At 51.9% G+C, this 15,519-nt stretch overlaps 1 protein-coding gene across 1 annotated transcript in view; it reads left to right on the top strand.

Annotated features, from left to right (window-relative positions):
* CACNA1E (calcium voltage-gated channel subunit alpha1 E) overlaps positions 1-15,519 on the top strand; it is a 358,420-nt gene that overhangs the window by 292,477 nt on the left and 50,424 nt on the right. The window contains exons 20-26 of the mRNA XM_060132060.1: positions 141-197; positions 1,365-2,018; positions 2,433-2,746; positions 4,782-4,941; positions 6,113-6,242; positions 6,958-7,017; positions 7,788-7,894. Coding sequence (XP_059988043.1) covers positions 141-197; positions 1,365-2,018; positions 2,433-2,746; positions 4,782-4,941; positions 6,113-6,242; positions 6,958-7,017; positions 7,788-7,894 — 1,482 coding nt within the window. The remainder of the gene's footprint in view (positions 1-140; positions 198-1,364; positions 2,019-2,432; positions 2,747-4,781; positions 4,942-6,112; positions 6,243-6,957; positions 7,018-7,787; positions 7,895-15,519) is intronic.

The following is a 15,519-nucleotide window of genomic DNA, read 5'->3' as shown; positions in this document are numbered from 1 at the left end:
GAGCTGAAGGTTGGGAGTGTACAGAGGGCAGCAGACACGTAGGGGATTCTGCACCTCTCCCTGGAGATCGGCTGGTGGCCGTGGGGCTTGCGGGTCCTAGAGGTCAGGATAAACTGAACCTGTCCATTTTTCTTCCCCAGAAGAGACAGAAGGAGAAGACACCACATGTCGATGTGGGAGCCACGCAGCAGCCACCTGTATGTGTGTACCGGTTTGCGTGTTTGTGAGTGGTTACGTGTGGGTGCGGGGACACCGTGTCTTTGTCCTTGCCGTGGGCAGAGTGGCATCGGGCGTGCACGTGTCAGTGTGTGCCATGGTGTGTGCGTGGGCGTTCCGTGCACATGGTTTGTGGATCTGCCCCTCCGCACCTCTCACCATGTGCCTATCTCAGTGTGCGTCTCAGGTATGTGACCCCGTGTGCAGTTTGCTCTTCCGTGTGGCCTGTGAGTGGGCATGTGTCGGTGTGGGTCGTTAGTGCCGGTGGGGTGCCGTTCACGCAGGCACTTGTGGACAGCACGTGTGGGCCCCAGTGAGGATGCGTGTGGGCACATGTGAGCATCCCCTGCACGGGCTCTAGGCGTGCGCCCGCAGGCGTGTGTGAGTGTGGGCATAGGCGTCCACCCCCCCTCCCGTGGGAGCCCACTCTCTGTGTCACGTTTGTGTGTTCCCGCTGCCACGTGAATGCTCAGCCAGGCCCCTGAGCTGGACTGTTCAGCGGTTGTTTTGAGTCTGAGTTGCTGGTGGTCCCTGGACATAGAGTCCCGTGGATTTTATTAGTGGTTGTGGAAGAGACCCCACTGCATCACTGCAAGAGTGATGCCAAGACCTTTTATAACACGGGTCTGCTCGCCACTGTCGTCCGTCACCCTTGGATAGTACCTGCCCATTGTATTTCTCAGCCCTGGCTCTCCCAGGCTGTCCTCAGAAAGGGAAAGGAGAGGGAGAGGAGGAGGAAGAAAGGCCTCTCACCTTGAACTAAGGGCCATTGGTGGGCACAGAGCAGGTACAGGCTGCTGCCCTGAAAGCAGAGGGGAGCTGGGGAAGCGGACATCTGGTAAGCCTTCGTACTACTGTCCTGGGGACCGGGACTCAATCCTGGGCTGACCCCACCCCTCTCAGCTCCTGCGGAGCAGTGATTAGAGCGGGAAGCCCCACGGACCGGGGGACAGTGGTCCCACCACCCCCTCGGCCCCTCGCGTCTTTCTGTGCACCCTGTCTGCAGGTCCTGGGCTCTCCCGTTCGCTCCCTGCACTGTGTGTCCCCCCATCCCACGGCCACCGAGGGCTGGCCTCTGCCCCGTGGCCGCCCTCCCTGGCCCTTAGCCGTCAGCTCTGACCAAGCCCTCGCCCTCTCCCCTTTGCCAGGAGGGAGCGAAGGCGCCGACACCACATGTCGGTATGGGAGCAGCGCACCAGCCAGCTGAGAAGGCACATGCAGATGCCCAGCCAGGAGGCCCTCAACAAGGAGGAGGCCCCACCCATGAACCCCCTCAACCCCCTCAACCCCCTGAGCTCCCTCCACCCACTCAATGCCCACCCCAGCCTCTACCGGAGACCCAGGCCCATCGAGGGGCCGGCCCTGGGCCTGGGTCTGGAGAAGTGTGAGGAGGAGCGCGTCAGCCGCGGGGGGTCCCTCCAGGGGGACGGAGGGGACCTGTCGAGTGCCCTGGACAACCAGAGGAGCCCCGTGTCCCTGGGCAAACGGGAGCCGCCCTGGCTGGCCAGGCCCTGTCATGGGAACTGTGACCCGACCCAGCAGGAGGCCGGGGGCGGGGAGACCGTGGTGGCCTTCGAGGACCGGGCCAGGCACAGGCAGAGCCAGCGGCGCAGCCGGCACCGCCGCGTCAGGACGGAGGGCAAGGAGTCCTCCTCCGCTTCCAGGAGCAGGTCTGCCAGCCAGGAGCGGAGTCTGGATGAAGCTGTGCCCAGTGAGGGGGAGAGGGACCTCGAGCCCAGGGACAGCCACGGGGGCAAGGAGCCCACAATCCAGGAGGAAGAGCGATCCCAGGACTTAAGGAGGTAAATGAGACGCAGGAGCATGCCCGAGGCACGTAGCGTGGCTGGAGTTAGGGGTTCTTCAGCGTAAGCCCTTCCAAGCCTCGGTTTCCCCTGTAGTAAAATGGAGGTGATGCTAACGCGCCTTTTACGAGGCGTGTGTAAATATGACAGCGATGGCGTCCACCCCCCTGAACACCAGGGCATCTCCTGTTGGGAGTGGGTAGTGGATGAATGGATAGGAGTAAAGGCAGCGGATCCTGCCCGTGGACCTTAGCTCCTCTGCCTGGCTGGGTGGGGTGGGAGGCACCGGATGCCACGTGCCCTCCAGCAGGGCCGCTTTGGCTCCCCGCACTTCTGCTTCTCGCCAGGCGTATCAGCCGTTTCGGAACAGCTTCTCGATCTGAGCACCACCTGTGTCCCCCTCTCTCTTCGCAGGACCAATAGTCTGATGGTGCACAGACGCTCCGGGCTGGCAGGAGCCCTCGACGAGGCCAACACACCCCTCGCCCTGCCCCAGCCAGAGCTGCAAGCGGAGAAGGATGCAGCGCTGACGGAACAGGAGCCGGAGGGCAGCAGTGAGCAAGCCCTGCTGGGGGACGTGCAGCTGGACATGGGCCGGGTCATCAGCCAGAGTGAGCCCGACCTCTCCTGCACCACGGCCAACACGGACAGGGCTGCCCCCGAGAGCACCAGCGTCACCGTCGCCATCCCTGACGTGGACCCCTTGGTGGACTCGACCGTGGTGCACAGTGAGAACACAGTTCCTGTCCCCTTCACCCCCATTGCTCATCGTGCCCGGGGCTGGGGGAGTCTTGGCTCTGGAGTCATCCCTGGAGAGCTGCGTGGAAAACCCCACCAGAGGGATGAACTCACTCTTCGACATGTAAAAAAAAACAGCAGCAGTTTTTTTCCCAGTTTGCAAGAAAAATAAGTTAGAATTTTCTCAATCTTAAGTTTTGCCCATAAAATGTCCTTAGGCCTTTGGCCCCTGTGACCATCCTAGAGTCTTCAGAGAGATCACACGTGATTTTTGACCCATTTTTATATTCAGCTATTTGATTTATTGTATGAATATCTGACGGCATTGTCTGGGACCCCCCAGGTGCTCTGCCACTTGACAGTTTGGGGACCGTTGCTGGAACAGAAGATGGCAGGTGGGCTGGGGCCGGCACTGGCTGTGCGCGGTGTGTAGCCTCCTAAACCCTGTGTCTCTCGAGGCCTCAGTTTATCATCTGTGAAGTGAGGGCATCGAACCGGATGACCTCTGAGATCTTTCCCTGTGCTAACATTTTATGAATCTATTACTCTTATCTACTCTTTTTCTCCTAGGAGCTCTTAGTCACACTTTCTCTTATAGTTCCTAAAGGCAATGGTTGTTCACCTGTGAGACCTTAAACGGAAGCAACCCAAAAGCACTTAACCCACACCCATCCCTGCCCTGACACCCCACCCATCTCTGCATTAATCCCACCATCCACCTTATCATCACTGAATCGTGACCACAGGACTCCACTCTTGCTTTTTTTCCTCTTTCTTTCCCCATATTTTTCTCTTTTCACAGAACAGTCCTCTCTCCCTGTTTTTCTCTCTCCCACTTCTGTCTCTGTTTCTTCACCTTCTCAAAGTGAAGAAAATGTCTCAAAGTATTCTTCAGAATGCCAGTACTACTTTAAAAAGTGAAATCTCGCATATCCGGTGCCCCTGGGGTTGACTTGGGCGGGCATGTCTCAGGATCTCAGGCTCACAACCTTTTTTTCTGTCTTATTTAATTTTATGTTCTAATAATGAAGTTTTGGGGGCCCTCCTTTATGAGACACAACACTAAGAAAGTTTGGCCCCCCTCTGTTCTCTTTCTGGGGCTAGTCCCTGTCCTTGGTCGTAGGTAAGAGCGTGTCATCAGGGTTTTTGGACACTTTGGATGACTTACCTTTTGGAAGGACCTGGAAGGGGTCAGGACCTCAGAGGTTTGCTACTTACACAAGGTTCCAGGGCAGAAGCATTCACTGAATGGGAACGTGGGAGAGGTTCCTTTGCCCCACTCTGATAGCCTCATCCTCTCTGCCACTCACCCCACTCTGGGACTTGCATAAGGAAACAGAGAGCAGTGGTCCAGCAGCCCCACTCTGTCTCTGCTTCTTCATCCTCTCAATCCTGGGATAAAGTCATGGACCCATCTTCGCGTGAATATTGCATTCTTGTTTCTACATTAATCATGACGGGAAAAAGCACAGCCAGAAAGGCTGCCACAAACAGAGTAATGTCTTCTTAGAGTCTTCCATTGCAGTGTGATTTCTTTGAAAGGAGATAGAATTTTGAATTGGGAGCCCATACCAGCTGTATGACCTTAGGATAGGTCCTTGAGTTCCCTGAACTTCAGTTTTCCCATCTGTAGAAGGGGAATAATAATATATGCCGTCCAGGGTGTACTGATGTGAAAAATGCCATAAGTGAATATATACAAAGAGTTCAGATTTTAGATATAAATAAACTTTGTAAACTTTGCAACAGAAACAACCATTCTGTTTTACCCAGGGAAACATGATTATCATTTATATGGCAAAAAAAAGGGCTATACCACCTGAAATCAGGGCAGGGGTAAGGCTAGGAAGAGAGCAGGGCTTAACTCGGTATAATCTAGCAAACACCCCGATGTTTTCAGGCACCTTGCCAGGCACATCCCTAGCTGCCTCTCCCGTCCCCTCCATCCCATCCCCAGTGGAAAATGAAGGGCACCGTTCTGCACGTAGCAAGGTTTCTGAAGATTTCAACACGTTCCTCTTGCAGTCAGCAGCAAGACTGATGGAGAAGCCAGTCCCTTGAAAGAGGCAGAGATCAAAGAGGATGAGGAGGAAGTGGAGAAGAAGCAGCAGAAGAAGGAGAAGCGTGAGACGGGCAAAGCCATGGTGCCTCACAGCTCAATGTTCATCTTCAGCACCACCAACCCGTAAGACACCCTCCATTGCCACCTCCCTTTGGTGCCGGAGTAAACAGCCCAGGTTTGAGCCAGGGCGGGGTGATGAGAAGGAGGGATGGGGGTCCAGTCTTCCTCCTGAGCCTTCCTGGTGGAATGTGGCCAGACATCTGAAGACTCCAGGGTGCTCACTAGTTGAGGCCAGTCATGGAATTAATGAACAGCCTCGGAACTCTGTGCCCATAGTCTAAAGAGTAATTTAAGACAGTACAGAATGAGAAATGTCACGAGGGAAGGACCCTTCACCTACTCTTTGGTTAGCAGGTTGGGGGGGTGGGGCGTGGTGAGAAGGAAGGAAATCTACTTGGGATGTGTCACCACATATTCCAGAGATGGACAGAGCTGAGAATAGGGAGGCTTGGATAACTAGATCATCCGTTGGCTGCCCTACGTGTGAATTTTGAAGTGGGTGTGTCCCTCAGAGCAGAGGCAGGGCATGAGATGGGGTTGGCGAGGAAGAATCTGGAAGGTTAGATTTAGGAAAGATGGAATTTTGAAAGAGAAGCTGCCTTCCACCCTGGAAATGAGCAAGATGTACACATAGATCAGCTTCTGAGTCTAGGAAGGTGAGAAGGCTTTCAGTGACCATGTGGGCAGTATTCAGGCACGGCCCTGGGAAGGAAGGAACCGGGGCTAAGAGATGTCAGGCCAACCGAGGCCAGGATGCTGTCTATAGAATAGTCACTTTAATCAGAATACCTGAGGCTCAGGGAAGCCTTTTGCTGCTTCCATCGGGAATCTTAGGATCAAGGTCTGCTTTTACATTTATTGGTTCTTAGGAGTTCCTTGCTGCGCCCCAGTTTCTGTACAGTTGGGGAGTAGACATTGAGACCCAGTGGAAGGTACCTTGTAGCCACCCGAGCGTATGTCATCTGGTGCTGGCCGCGGCTCCCCCCAGCTCAGATGTGCTTGCAGATAACGTATGTTGGCTCGCGTACTGCAGCCTCTAACCAATCTGATTACCTTCCCCCCACCAGCACTTTCAATCAAGGGTGGTGCCTGAGAAATTAAATGACTCTCCCCCTGGCTTCCTCTGGCCAGGGCCTGGCTGTCTGGAAGAGGCTGATGTGCGTGGGGGTGGGGAGGAAAGATGGGGATGGGAGGGAAGGGGGGCCGGCTCAGCGGGCTCATCCGCCGCCCACAGGATCCGCAGGGCCTGCCACTACATCGTGAACCTGCGCTACTTTGAGATGTGCATCCTCCTGGTGATCGCAGCCAGCAGCATCGCCCTGGCGGCCGAGGACCCCGTCCTGACCAACTCGGAGCGCAACAAAGTAGGTGCGCGGGGGCTGACCGCCAGCCCCCGTAGTACCCTGGTACCGCCTCATCGCGGCCCCTCCCATCCCAACATTAGAGATGAGCTAAGGAAGGTTCCTGGAGAATGAGAGAGGCTTGAGAGATTGCCTGGTCCCAGTCCTCAGGGCAAAGCGTGAACCGCTTCCAGGCCGGTCCCCACCCGCAACCCTAACCCTAACCCTAACCCTAACCACACTGCTTACCTTTACGTTCAGCAGTGGGCCTTACACCCAGAGCCAGCCATGGCCTTGAAAGGGGATCTGCAGTCACCCATGGGTTGGGTATGGGGTCTGACCTAGTGGCATGGGTGATGTGGGTGACATCAGGGCGCTGCAGCTCCTCCCAGGGAGCTGAGGCACCTCCTGGAGGGCCAGGGTGGATGTCAGGAGGGGTCAAGGGGGTGGGGAGGATTGGAACGGACAAGGATCCCAGGGAGGGAGAGACGTGGGGGGCAGTTCGGACCCAAGACATTAAGTTCTGACCACAGGGGAGGGAAGGGCCAAGGACTGGCCAGCGGGTCATGGGGCCCCAGCAGTATCCACGGCTCCTCTCTTCCCTGCGTCCGATTAGCAGTTACAACTCCGAGCTTCTGTTCCAAGGTAGAAATGAGCGGGGCTTGGGGTGGGCGTGCAGGAGAGCCTGTGTTTGAGGGGTGTGTGTAGCCTGGTGGTCTCTACCTTATGTGTCTTACAGGTGCTGAGGTATTTTGACTATGTTTTCACTGGCGTCTTCACCTTTGAGATGGTTATAAAGGTAAGAGCCTCTAGAGCAAACCTGGGCTCTGGGGCTTGGATGGGCCACCCGTCTGCCTCTCTAGTCTGGTGCCCTTCCCCAGGACTGTCACCTCCTGATCAATGTCAGAATCTCAGCGGCGCCTCTGCTGACCCCTCCTCCAGCCTCAGATCCCAGTGAGGTCTGTCGTGGCAGGACGTGACTGTGGGGATCTGTTTAGGCTGGTGCAGACCTGTGGGCATGGCCCGGGGAGAAGGCGGGCCCCTCTCAGGCAGGCAGGAGAGGTACTCCAGGCGTGGGGACTGTTCTCACCTCCCCAACACGCTTCCTGGTTTGAGCCTGGGTACCTGCCAAGGCAGGGGGTTAGGTAGAGATGTCTTCCTGGCCTTATTTAGTCCCAACCGTACTCACTGCCCTCCACTCTCTTCCCTGCCACTAGAACACCCCACGTTACCATCTTATTCCCAGTCTCACCCATCTGAGATTTTTCTCGTCTGTGCGTATGTGGCGATGCCTGGGGCTCTGAGCCACTAACGTAAGGAGGGATGTGGCGGCTTTCGAGGAGCCAGGGAGTCTAAGTGAACCCTGGTGGCTATGAGAAGGGCCTTGGGCCTCACAGTTAGGTGGACAGAGCCTGCGGGACCTGTCCTCCTGCTTCTTGGGTCCCCATGTGGGTTGCTTTTTAGAGGCAGTGGCAGTGGGGACATTGCCATGGGGAGCCCAGAGCTCAGGGCACGTATGACCGGCACCTCCCGGGCTCATTGGTGGCTGTTCACATCCTCCTCCTGCAGATGATAGACCAGGGCTTGATCCTGCAGGACGGGTCCTACTTCCGAGACCTGTGGAACATCCTCGACTTTGTGGTGGTGGTTGGTGCATTGGTGGCCTTTGCTCTGGCGTAAGTAACTCTTTTTCTCTCGTTCAATTCCCTTCCCTCCTTCCTTCCTGAGACGGCTGATTTGAGGGCTTCTCCAGGGCCAGTTCACTCAGTGGTGCCCATGAACGCTGCCCTGGGAGTCTGCTTCCCAGTTACCCCTCGACAGGGCTCCTGAGGGCCTTACGGCCTCAGCTCCCATGCCCTGAGTCGTGGGACTGGTGAAGGAGGAGCAGAGCGAGTCTCTAGGGAGAAGCCAAAGGCCTTGGCATTCCTCCCTTCGAGATGAGTGAGCCTGGGCAGGCACTCACCTGTGTGCCCCCATGGGCTCAGCGCGGGACCCAGGGGCAGCCAAGGTACCCTTTCATTTCTTGATTCTGTCAAACAAAGGATCAGCTTGAAAGAAAAATGCAGCGGGTAGAGCAGAGTTGGGGAATCACAGAGTCCTGGGTGTGGGGAGATTCTCTGCTTATAAGCAGAAGTACCCCAGAGCTATCTCAAGGACATAAGAAGCGTGTTAATATGATGAACTCCAGAAGGAAAGACTTTCCCAACTTTCCTTGGTAACACACTTAGGAAAACAGTCTTAAACGATTCAGGTGACTAACCATGTTCATTACGTTAGGGGATTTTTTTTTTCTGAACACTGATCCAGGGAATGGCTTTCCTAGCCCTCCAGGGTGTAGCTAGGAAGTAGACATATTATCAGAGCGTTTTCCCTGAGCTAGTGGGTAGAGGGCCCTAGAAGATGAATGACAGCCTTCTGGGCTCTGTCCGTACCTTGTTCCACTGTCAGAGCAGCTTCACCCTTTGCCGGATGGCACAATAGAATGCCCTCCAGCCTTCTGAGTACAAGAGAAAGCCAAGTGTTCTAGGCAAGACGAGCTACACTGTGTGATGGGGCACAAGGAAAGCATTTGGGAGCTTCTGTCATGGATGACAGCTACAAAAGGGAAGGAGCAGAACACCTCCGTAGGCTTGACCTTCCCAGACCCAAGTGGTCAAATAGGGATCATCTGTCCCACCTTCTCCCCAGACACTGTCAGCCTCCATCCCTATCCATCTGGCAGAGAAAGAAATGGGGTAAGAGTTAAGAAGGAATGTTCCTCAGGTGGCCAAGAGTGGGAGGAGAGATGAAAGGTCCCCAGCTGTGCTAAGAATTTGAGACCTCCCAGAACCTGGAAGTAGACTGTGTCCATTGCTGCCCCAGCTATGGAGGACCCTCCAAAGGAGAACCAGGCTGAACGTGACTTGTGACCCTGAGCTGGCAGTCAGGACAATTCCAGTGTCCTTTGTCCTTATGTGCACCAGTGTATTTACCCCGTTAGAGTCACGTGGAGTCGCCTGTGCCCCTCACAAGGAAACCTCCTATCAGACGTTTCTGAACTGTTGTTCCCAAGGGGATTTCACAAAAGTATGACATTTTTCCAAGCATCTGGTCCCTGTGTGGACTCTCATAGCAAGATAAAAATAAAGGCAACTCTGGCTCTAATAAGGGGGCTCCCAGCTCCTCTTCCTCCTCCTTCAAGGGGAGAAGCACCAAAGTCTGCCTTCCTCCTAAGGAGGTCCACCTTTTCATGTTAGAGATAAATCTTACCCCTGAGTTTTTAAAGTCAAGTTCCCTTTTCATTTTTCCAACTCATTTGTGTACATTGTTCACCATATTGTTCTTCTCCCTTACTTTGATCTCGGTAAAATACGTTGTCTCTCTTTGAAGAAATAAAGGACAAGGAGAGAGGAGCATATAGGAAAGGAGCCACGTCCTCTTGGGAAAGAACGGAGTTCATTGGGGTCACAGGGCAGAGTGGGAGGAAGGGGGTGGGCTGTGGAGTCAGGAAGGCCCAGCTCCTCCACTTACCAGTTTCATGGCCTAGAGCAACATAGCAAAGTATTAACCCTCTTAACCTCCGTTTCTCATCTCTGACATGGAGACAAAATACTGTGTGTCAAGGGCTTAGCCCAGAGCCTTACCGAGTGTGAGCGATCAGTAAACGTGAATTCCCTTCCTTATGCTTCCATTCTCCATCACGTCATGAAGTCCGAATATGGAGTAAAATGTGTGTTGAGACATAACGTACACAAAAAGTTGAACACAGGCTGGTTTCCAAGACTCGGTTGTTGTGCACACACACCTGGCCTGTGTTGGTGCCAGTGGGAAGGAGGTGTGTGTTAAAGGAAGCCTCTGCACGCCTGCCACATGTCCACAGTCCAGCTGTGTCTCCTCAGATCCAGAGCAGTGACGACGGGCTGGAGGGTTGTCATCTGTCTTGTTCTTTCTTTGTGCCCTTTGAAACGTGGCAGTGGTAGCTTTGGTGTTTGTGGCGGGGGAAGCCTTAACAGCCCCGGAGCCGAAGCCTCTCTGTTGGTCCTCAGACCAGGTACAGTGCAGGGTACCCCAGAAACCCCCTGGTTCTGGGGTCCACGTGTACTGTGATGGATTGAGCGTTATGATCCATTGCTTGCTTTTTTGTTTGTTTGTTTTTTGCGGTACGCGGGCCTCTCACTGCTGTGGCCTCTCCCGTTGCGGAGCACAGGCTCCGGACGCGCAGGCTCAGCGGCCATGGTTCACGGGCCCAGCCGCTCCGCGGCATGTGGGATCTTCCCGGACCGGGGCACGAACCCGCGTCCCCTGTGTCGGCAGGCGGACTCTCAACCCCTGCGCCACCAGGGAAACCCCATTGCTTGCTTTTAGTGATTTCACTCCTTGAACTTTTTATTCATTTCTCTCCAAAATGTAAATGGTACTTGCTCATCCTTCTCCATGCACACTCTCTCTTTTGTTAGCATCCTTCTAAGCTTGCCATGCCCATTTCCTCTCCCCTTTCTCCTGCTTATGGGACAGGCTCACACCCCCCTCCTCTGGCCTTCGTCACGTTTGCTGAGGTCCAGGTAACGCTTTCTCTTGCTCGTATGCTCATGCTTTCTAACTCTGTTCTCCCCCTTTCCTCATGAGGGGCACAGAGAATTCAGCTCTCCTATCACTTTGGTAGGGTTAGCCAGGGTTTCCCCTGACAGCAAAGCAAGGGCCTGACCTGAAACGGGTTGACATCGGAATAAGGCCTACGTCCCCCTGCGGGGCTGTGGTCAGGGGCTCAGGCCAAGAGAACCACGTGTGAGTTTTTCTGTAGGCCTGTCAAGGACCCCCCTCCCTGTGGATAAAACTTTCATTGTCGTATCCCATATTTTTGCCCCTGAGAATGTCCACCATTCACATAACCTTACTCCTGCTCTCTCTCTCTCTCTCTCCTTGAAATTGAACCTTGTTTTACTGAGCCTTCTGCAAACGTTATTGCTCAATTTGAGCAGAACTGATGGCGATTGTCGTGGTAATACCTTTCCGTGGCTCCTCAGAAATCAGAAGTGACTTGGTATCTCTTCCACCACTGGCGGCCAGAGCCTTCTGAGGACCCAGCCAAAGTCCCAGGAGCAACACCCCAACCAAGGGGAGAAAATGGCCTCTAGCTGAATTCTCAGAGAAAGCTGAGCCCTTCTGCTGCAGCGGTCTGCCCCTGCCATCATGTATATTTTCTAGAAGCATGTATGTTGTTTTGTATTGGCTGGAAGGGGATCTCTCTTCTTTATAGCTGCATATGTGAAGTGAAGGGATTCTTTATAATGTAAACTCGACAGATTCCATGTGGGCACTGTATTGACTTTTGAGGAGGAGGGGAAGGGGGTTTATTTTCTGAGTGTGGGCATAGCAAGGGATAAGAAAATAAATGGAAAGATACCTGTATTGCACCCTTCCTGTTCTGCCGAGTCCACTTTTACATTATAAAGCATTTATAAGAACACTCAGGTCTCCCTCCATAAGCCCAATACCTGTATAGAGGGGGCAAAGTTTTGACAGAGGTTGGCTACAGCTCTCCCTCATCCCACTGCCCTCACAACACCCTGCTTTCTGGGCCACGTGGGGGGACACGGAGTGTTTGCCAACTATAAATATCCTGACTCTGCCTTTTCCTCTCTGTGGTTTCAAGAAAAGTCTGGTGAGTGACTGGGCCTTTGAAACCTTTCTCTTTTATCTTTTTCTATTTGAAAAAGAGGGGTTCTTCTGTTTGATAATTATTGTCCACTGAAAGACCAGATACTGCTTTTCTCACTTTTCTCACACCCTGTTGCCATCACTTCTGCTTCCCGGTCTGCTGCGTGGGAAAGCAGGGATGGTTCCAGCCTTGGCATTTCTGGGTATCTGCACATTGGACACACCCCCTCACTTTGGGGCACCGCCCAGAGTCGGCTGCCTTGTAGGGGGGTCATGTGCCCACTGTGCAGGTTGAGTACATAAACCTTATGGGATCCTGCCCATTGATGGCGATGCTGTCTGGCCCTCAGGCTTCCCGTCTTCCGTGTTTAGTGAAGGGCTTCTGGCAGGCAGGTGGGCGGGGCCAGGCCAGCACCTCAGTAGGGACCGCAGGGGAGGATGGGAAGGGTGTGATCCTGCACTCCAGCCCAGGCCCCTCCCTCCTCTTCATTCCTATTGCTCTACAACATGTTACTTGACCAGCTCAAGTCAAGCACCAGGTGAGCTGTCCTGGGTTGGATTCTAAATAGTGAATTCACAGCTTATGATGGCTTCTCAACACAAACAGTTGAAAAGAAAAATAACTAGCAATTCAGCTCCCACCTCCTCCCCAGCACGGCTGTGTACATCAGTCAGTCATGCAGGCTCTCAGGCAGCTGACGCCAAAGCTTCCCGTTACCGTTTTCCATCATAGCAGGGCACGAGGTAAGGTCAGGGCTCCCTGGCACGCAGGGGATCTGGATCACAGCCGCACTTGGCCTTTCATTATTCGGTCCTTAGCCAGGAAAGAAAAACATGAGTCAATCGCCTCTTGATGCCAGAAGGAACCGGAATTCCCACGTTAGCTTTTAGTACATTCTTTTCATTGAAGTATGTCACTTTCCTGACACTTGACAGTCTGCCCTAGTCTCTAAGATGGATAAGGTCTTTTGAACGCATTCAGAACCAGCCACAGCAGCAGAGCCGGTTCTGAATTCATTCAACGAGATACACAAGCACAGACAATTTTAGACTTGGAAATGGTACTCTGGTTCTGGTTTTGCATTTGAGGCTTTGTGTTTGTGAAGGTGGGAGTGTGCATACATGAGAAAGGAGTGACTGCTTAGAACTGAAATGCTGGTACGTGCTCACACTCAGCGGAGCTTGGTAATAATGGAACTGATACTTCACCTTACACCTGCCTGACCCTTTCTCCTGTCCTTTGCTGTCTGCCTGTGTCTGAGGCAGTCCCCTCAAACCTCAAGTTTTGCCTCGGGGCTTCTTTCTTGACAGCCCCCATTCTTTTAAAAGTGAGAGGGGTGTCTCCCACAGGAAGCTCTGACTACTCATTAATCTTGTAGGGGGAAAAAGGGTTGACAAAGTCCTACTCCATTCAAAGAAGACCCATTTACCACTGAGCCAGACAGTTCATCCAGTTCCACTGCTCTGTGGAAGAGAATGAAGGATTAAAATTAAATTTAGCCGTCAGGTAGCCCGTTAACTGTGGATTTAGGATGCCAGCTGAGCTGGAATTAGAAATTTCCAGCTGTGAGCAGATAGAAGGATGTCATTGCTTGAGACTCCAGCCTTAAGAGTCACCTCAAGAGGGACTTTATCTGACTTTGGACCCCAGCAGGGACACTGAAGATGATTAATGTCCATGGACTCTTGGGATTCCCACTGCTGCATTTTATACCCTAGCTGCCTTGCAAACAGGGTTTGGGAGGGAAAAAGGAAGGTCGTAGTGGCAGCCACACGAAGGAAGTGTCTGAAAGAAAGACCGAAGTTCCCAGTCTACCTGTTCTTGTCTTTAAGCCCCAGCGTGCATGTTTTTTTTTTAACATGTTTATTTGAGTATAATTGCTTTACAATGGTGTGTTAGTTTCTGCTTTATAACAAAGTGAATCAGTTAGACATATACATATGTTCCCACATCTCTTCCCTCTTGCGTCTCCCTCCCTCCAGCCCTCCCTATCCCACTCCTCTAGGTGGTCAAAAAGCGCTGAGCTGATCTCCCTGTGCTATGCGGCTGCTTACCACTAGCTATCTGTTTTACGTTTGATAGTGTATATATGTCCATGCCTCCCTCTCGCTTTGTCACAGCTTACCCTTCCTTCTCCCCGATATCCTCAAGTCCATTCTCTAGTAGGTCTGTGTCTTTATTCCTGTCCTGCCCCTACATTCTTCAGAACCATTTTTTTTTTTTAGATTCCATATATATGTGTTAGCATATGGTGTTTATTTTTCTCTTTCTGACTTGCTTCACTCTGTATGGCAGTCTCTAGGTCCATCCACCTCACTACAAATAACTCAATTTCGTTTCTTTTTATGGCTGAGTAATATTCCATTGTATATATGTGCCACATCTTCTTTATGCATTCATCTGTCGATGGACACTTAGGTTGCTTCCATGTCCTGACTATTGTATATAGAGCTGCAATGAACATTGTGGCTCATGACTCTTTTTGAATTATGGTTTTCTCAGGTTTTATGCCCAGTAGTGGGCTTGCTGAGTCATATGGTAGTTCTATTTTTAGTTTTTTAAGGAACCTCCATACTGTTCTCCATAGTGGCTGTATCAATTTACATTCCCACCAACAGTGCAAGAGGGTTCCCTTTTCTCCACACCCTCTCCAGCATTTATTGTTTCTAGATTTTTTGATGATGGCCATTCTGACTGGTGTGAGATGATACCTCATTGTAGTTTTGATTTGCATTTCTCTAATGATTAGTGATGTTGAGCATCTTTTCATGTGTTTGTTGGCAGTCTGTATATCTTCTTTGGAGAAATGTCTATTTAGGTCTTCTGCCCATTTTTGGATTGGGTTGTTTGTTTTCTTGGTATTGAGCTGCTTGTAAATTTTGGAGATTAATTCTTTGTCAGTTGCTTCATTTGCAAATATTTTCTCCTATTCTGAGGGTTGTCTTTTGGTCTTGTTTATGGTTTCCTTTGCTGTGCAAAAGCTTTGAAGTTTCATTAGGTCCCATTTGTTTATTTTTGTTTTTATTTCCATTTCTCTAGGAGGTGGGTCAAAAAGGATCTTGCTGTGATTTATGTCATAGAGTGTTCTGCCTATGTTTTCCTCTAAGAGTTTGATAGTGTCTGGCCTTACATTTAGGTCTTTAATCCATTTTGAGTTTATTTTTCTGTATGGTGTTAGGGAGTGCTCTAATCTCATTCTTTTACGTGTAGCTGTCCAGTTTGCCCAGCACCACTTATTGAAGAGGCTGTCTTTTCTCCATTGTATATCCTTGCCTCCTTTGTCATAGATTAGTTGACCATAGCTGCGTGGGTTTACCTCTGGGCTTTCTACCCTGTTCCATTGATCTGTATTTCTGTTTTTGTGCCAGTACCATGCTGGCTTGATTACTGTAGCTTTGTAGTAGAGTCTGAAGTCAGGGAGCCTGATTCCTCCAGCTCCATTTTTCTTTCTCAAGATTGCTTTGGCTATTCGGGTTCTTTTGTGTTTCCATACAAATTGTGAAATTTTTTGTTCTAGTTCTGTGAAAAATGCCAGTGGTAGTTTGATAGGGATTGTATTGAATCTGTAGATTGCTTTGGGTAGTATAGTCATTTTCACAATGTTGATTCTTCCAATCCAAGAACGTGGTATATCTCTCCATCTGCTTGTATCTTCTTTAATTT

The sequence above is a fragment of the Lagenorhynchus albirostris genome, chromosome 2 (genome assembly GCF_949774975.1).
Source record: "Lagenorhynchus albirostris chromosome 2, mLagAlb1.1, whole genome shotgun sequence".
In the NCBI taxonomy this organism is placed as follows: domain Eukaryota; kingdom Metazoa; phylum Chordata; class Mammalia; order Artiodactyla; family Delphinidae; genus Lagenorhynchus; species Lagenorhynchus albirostris.
Note: the sequence above shows the minus strand (reverse complement) of the source record. Positions and strands in the feature narration are given on the sequence as shown.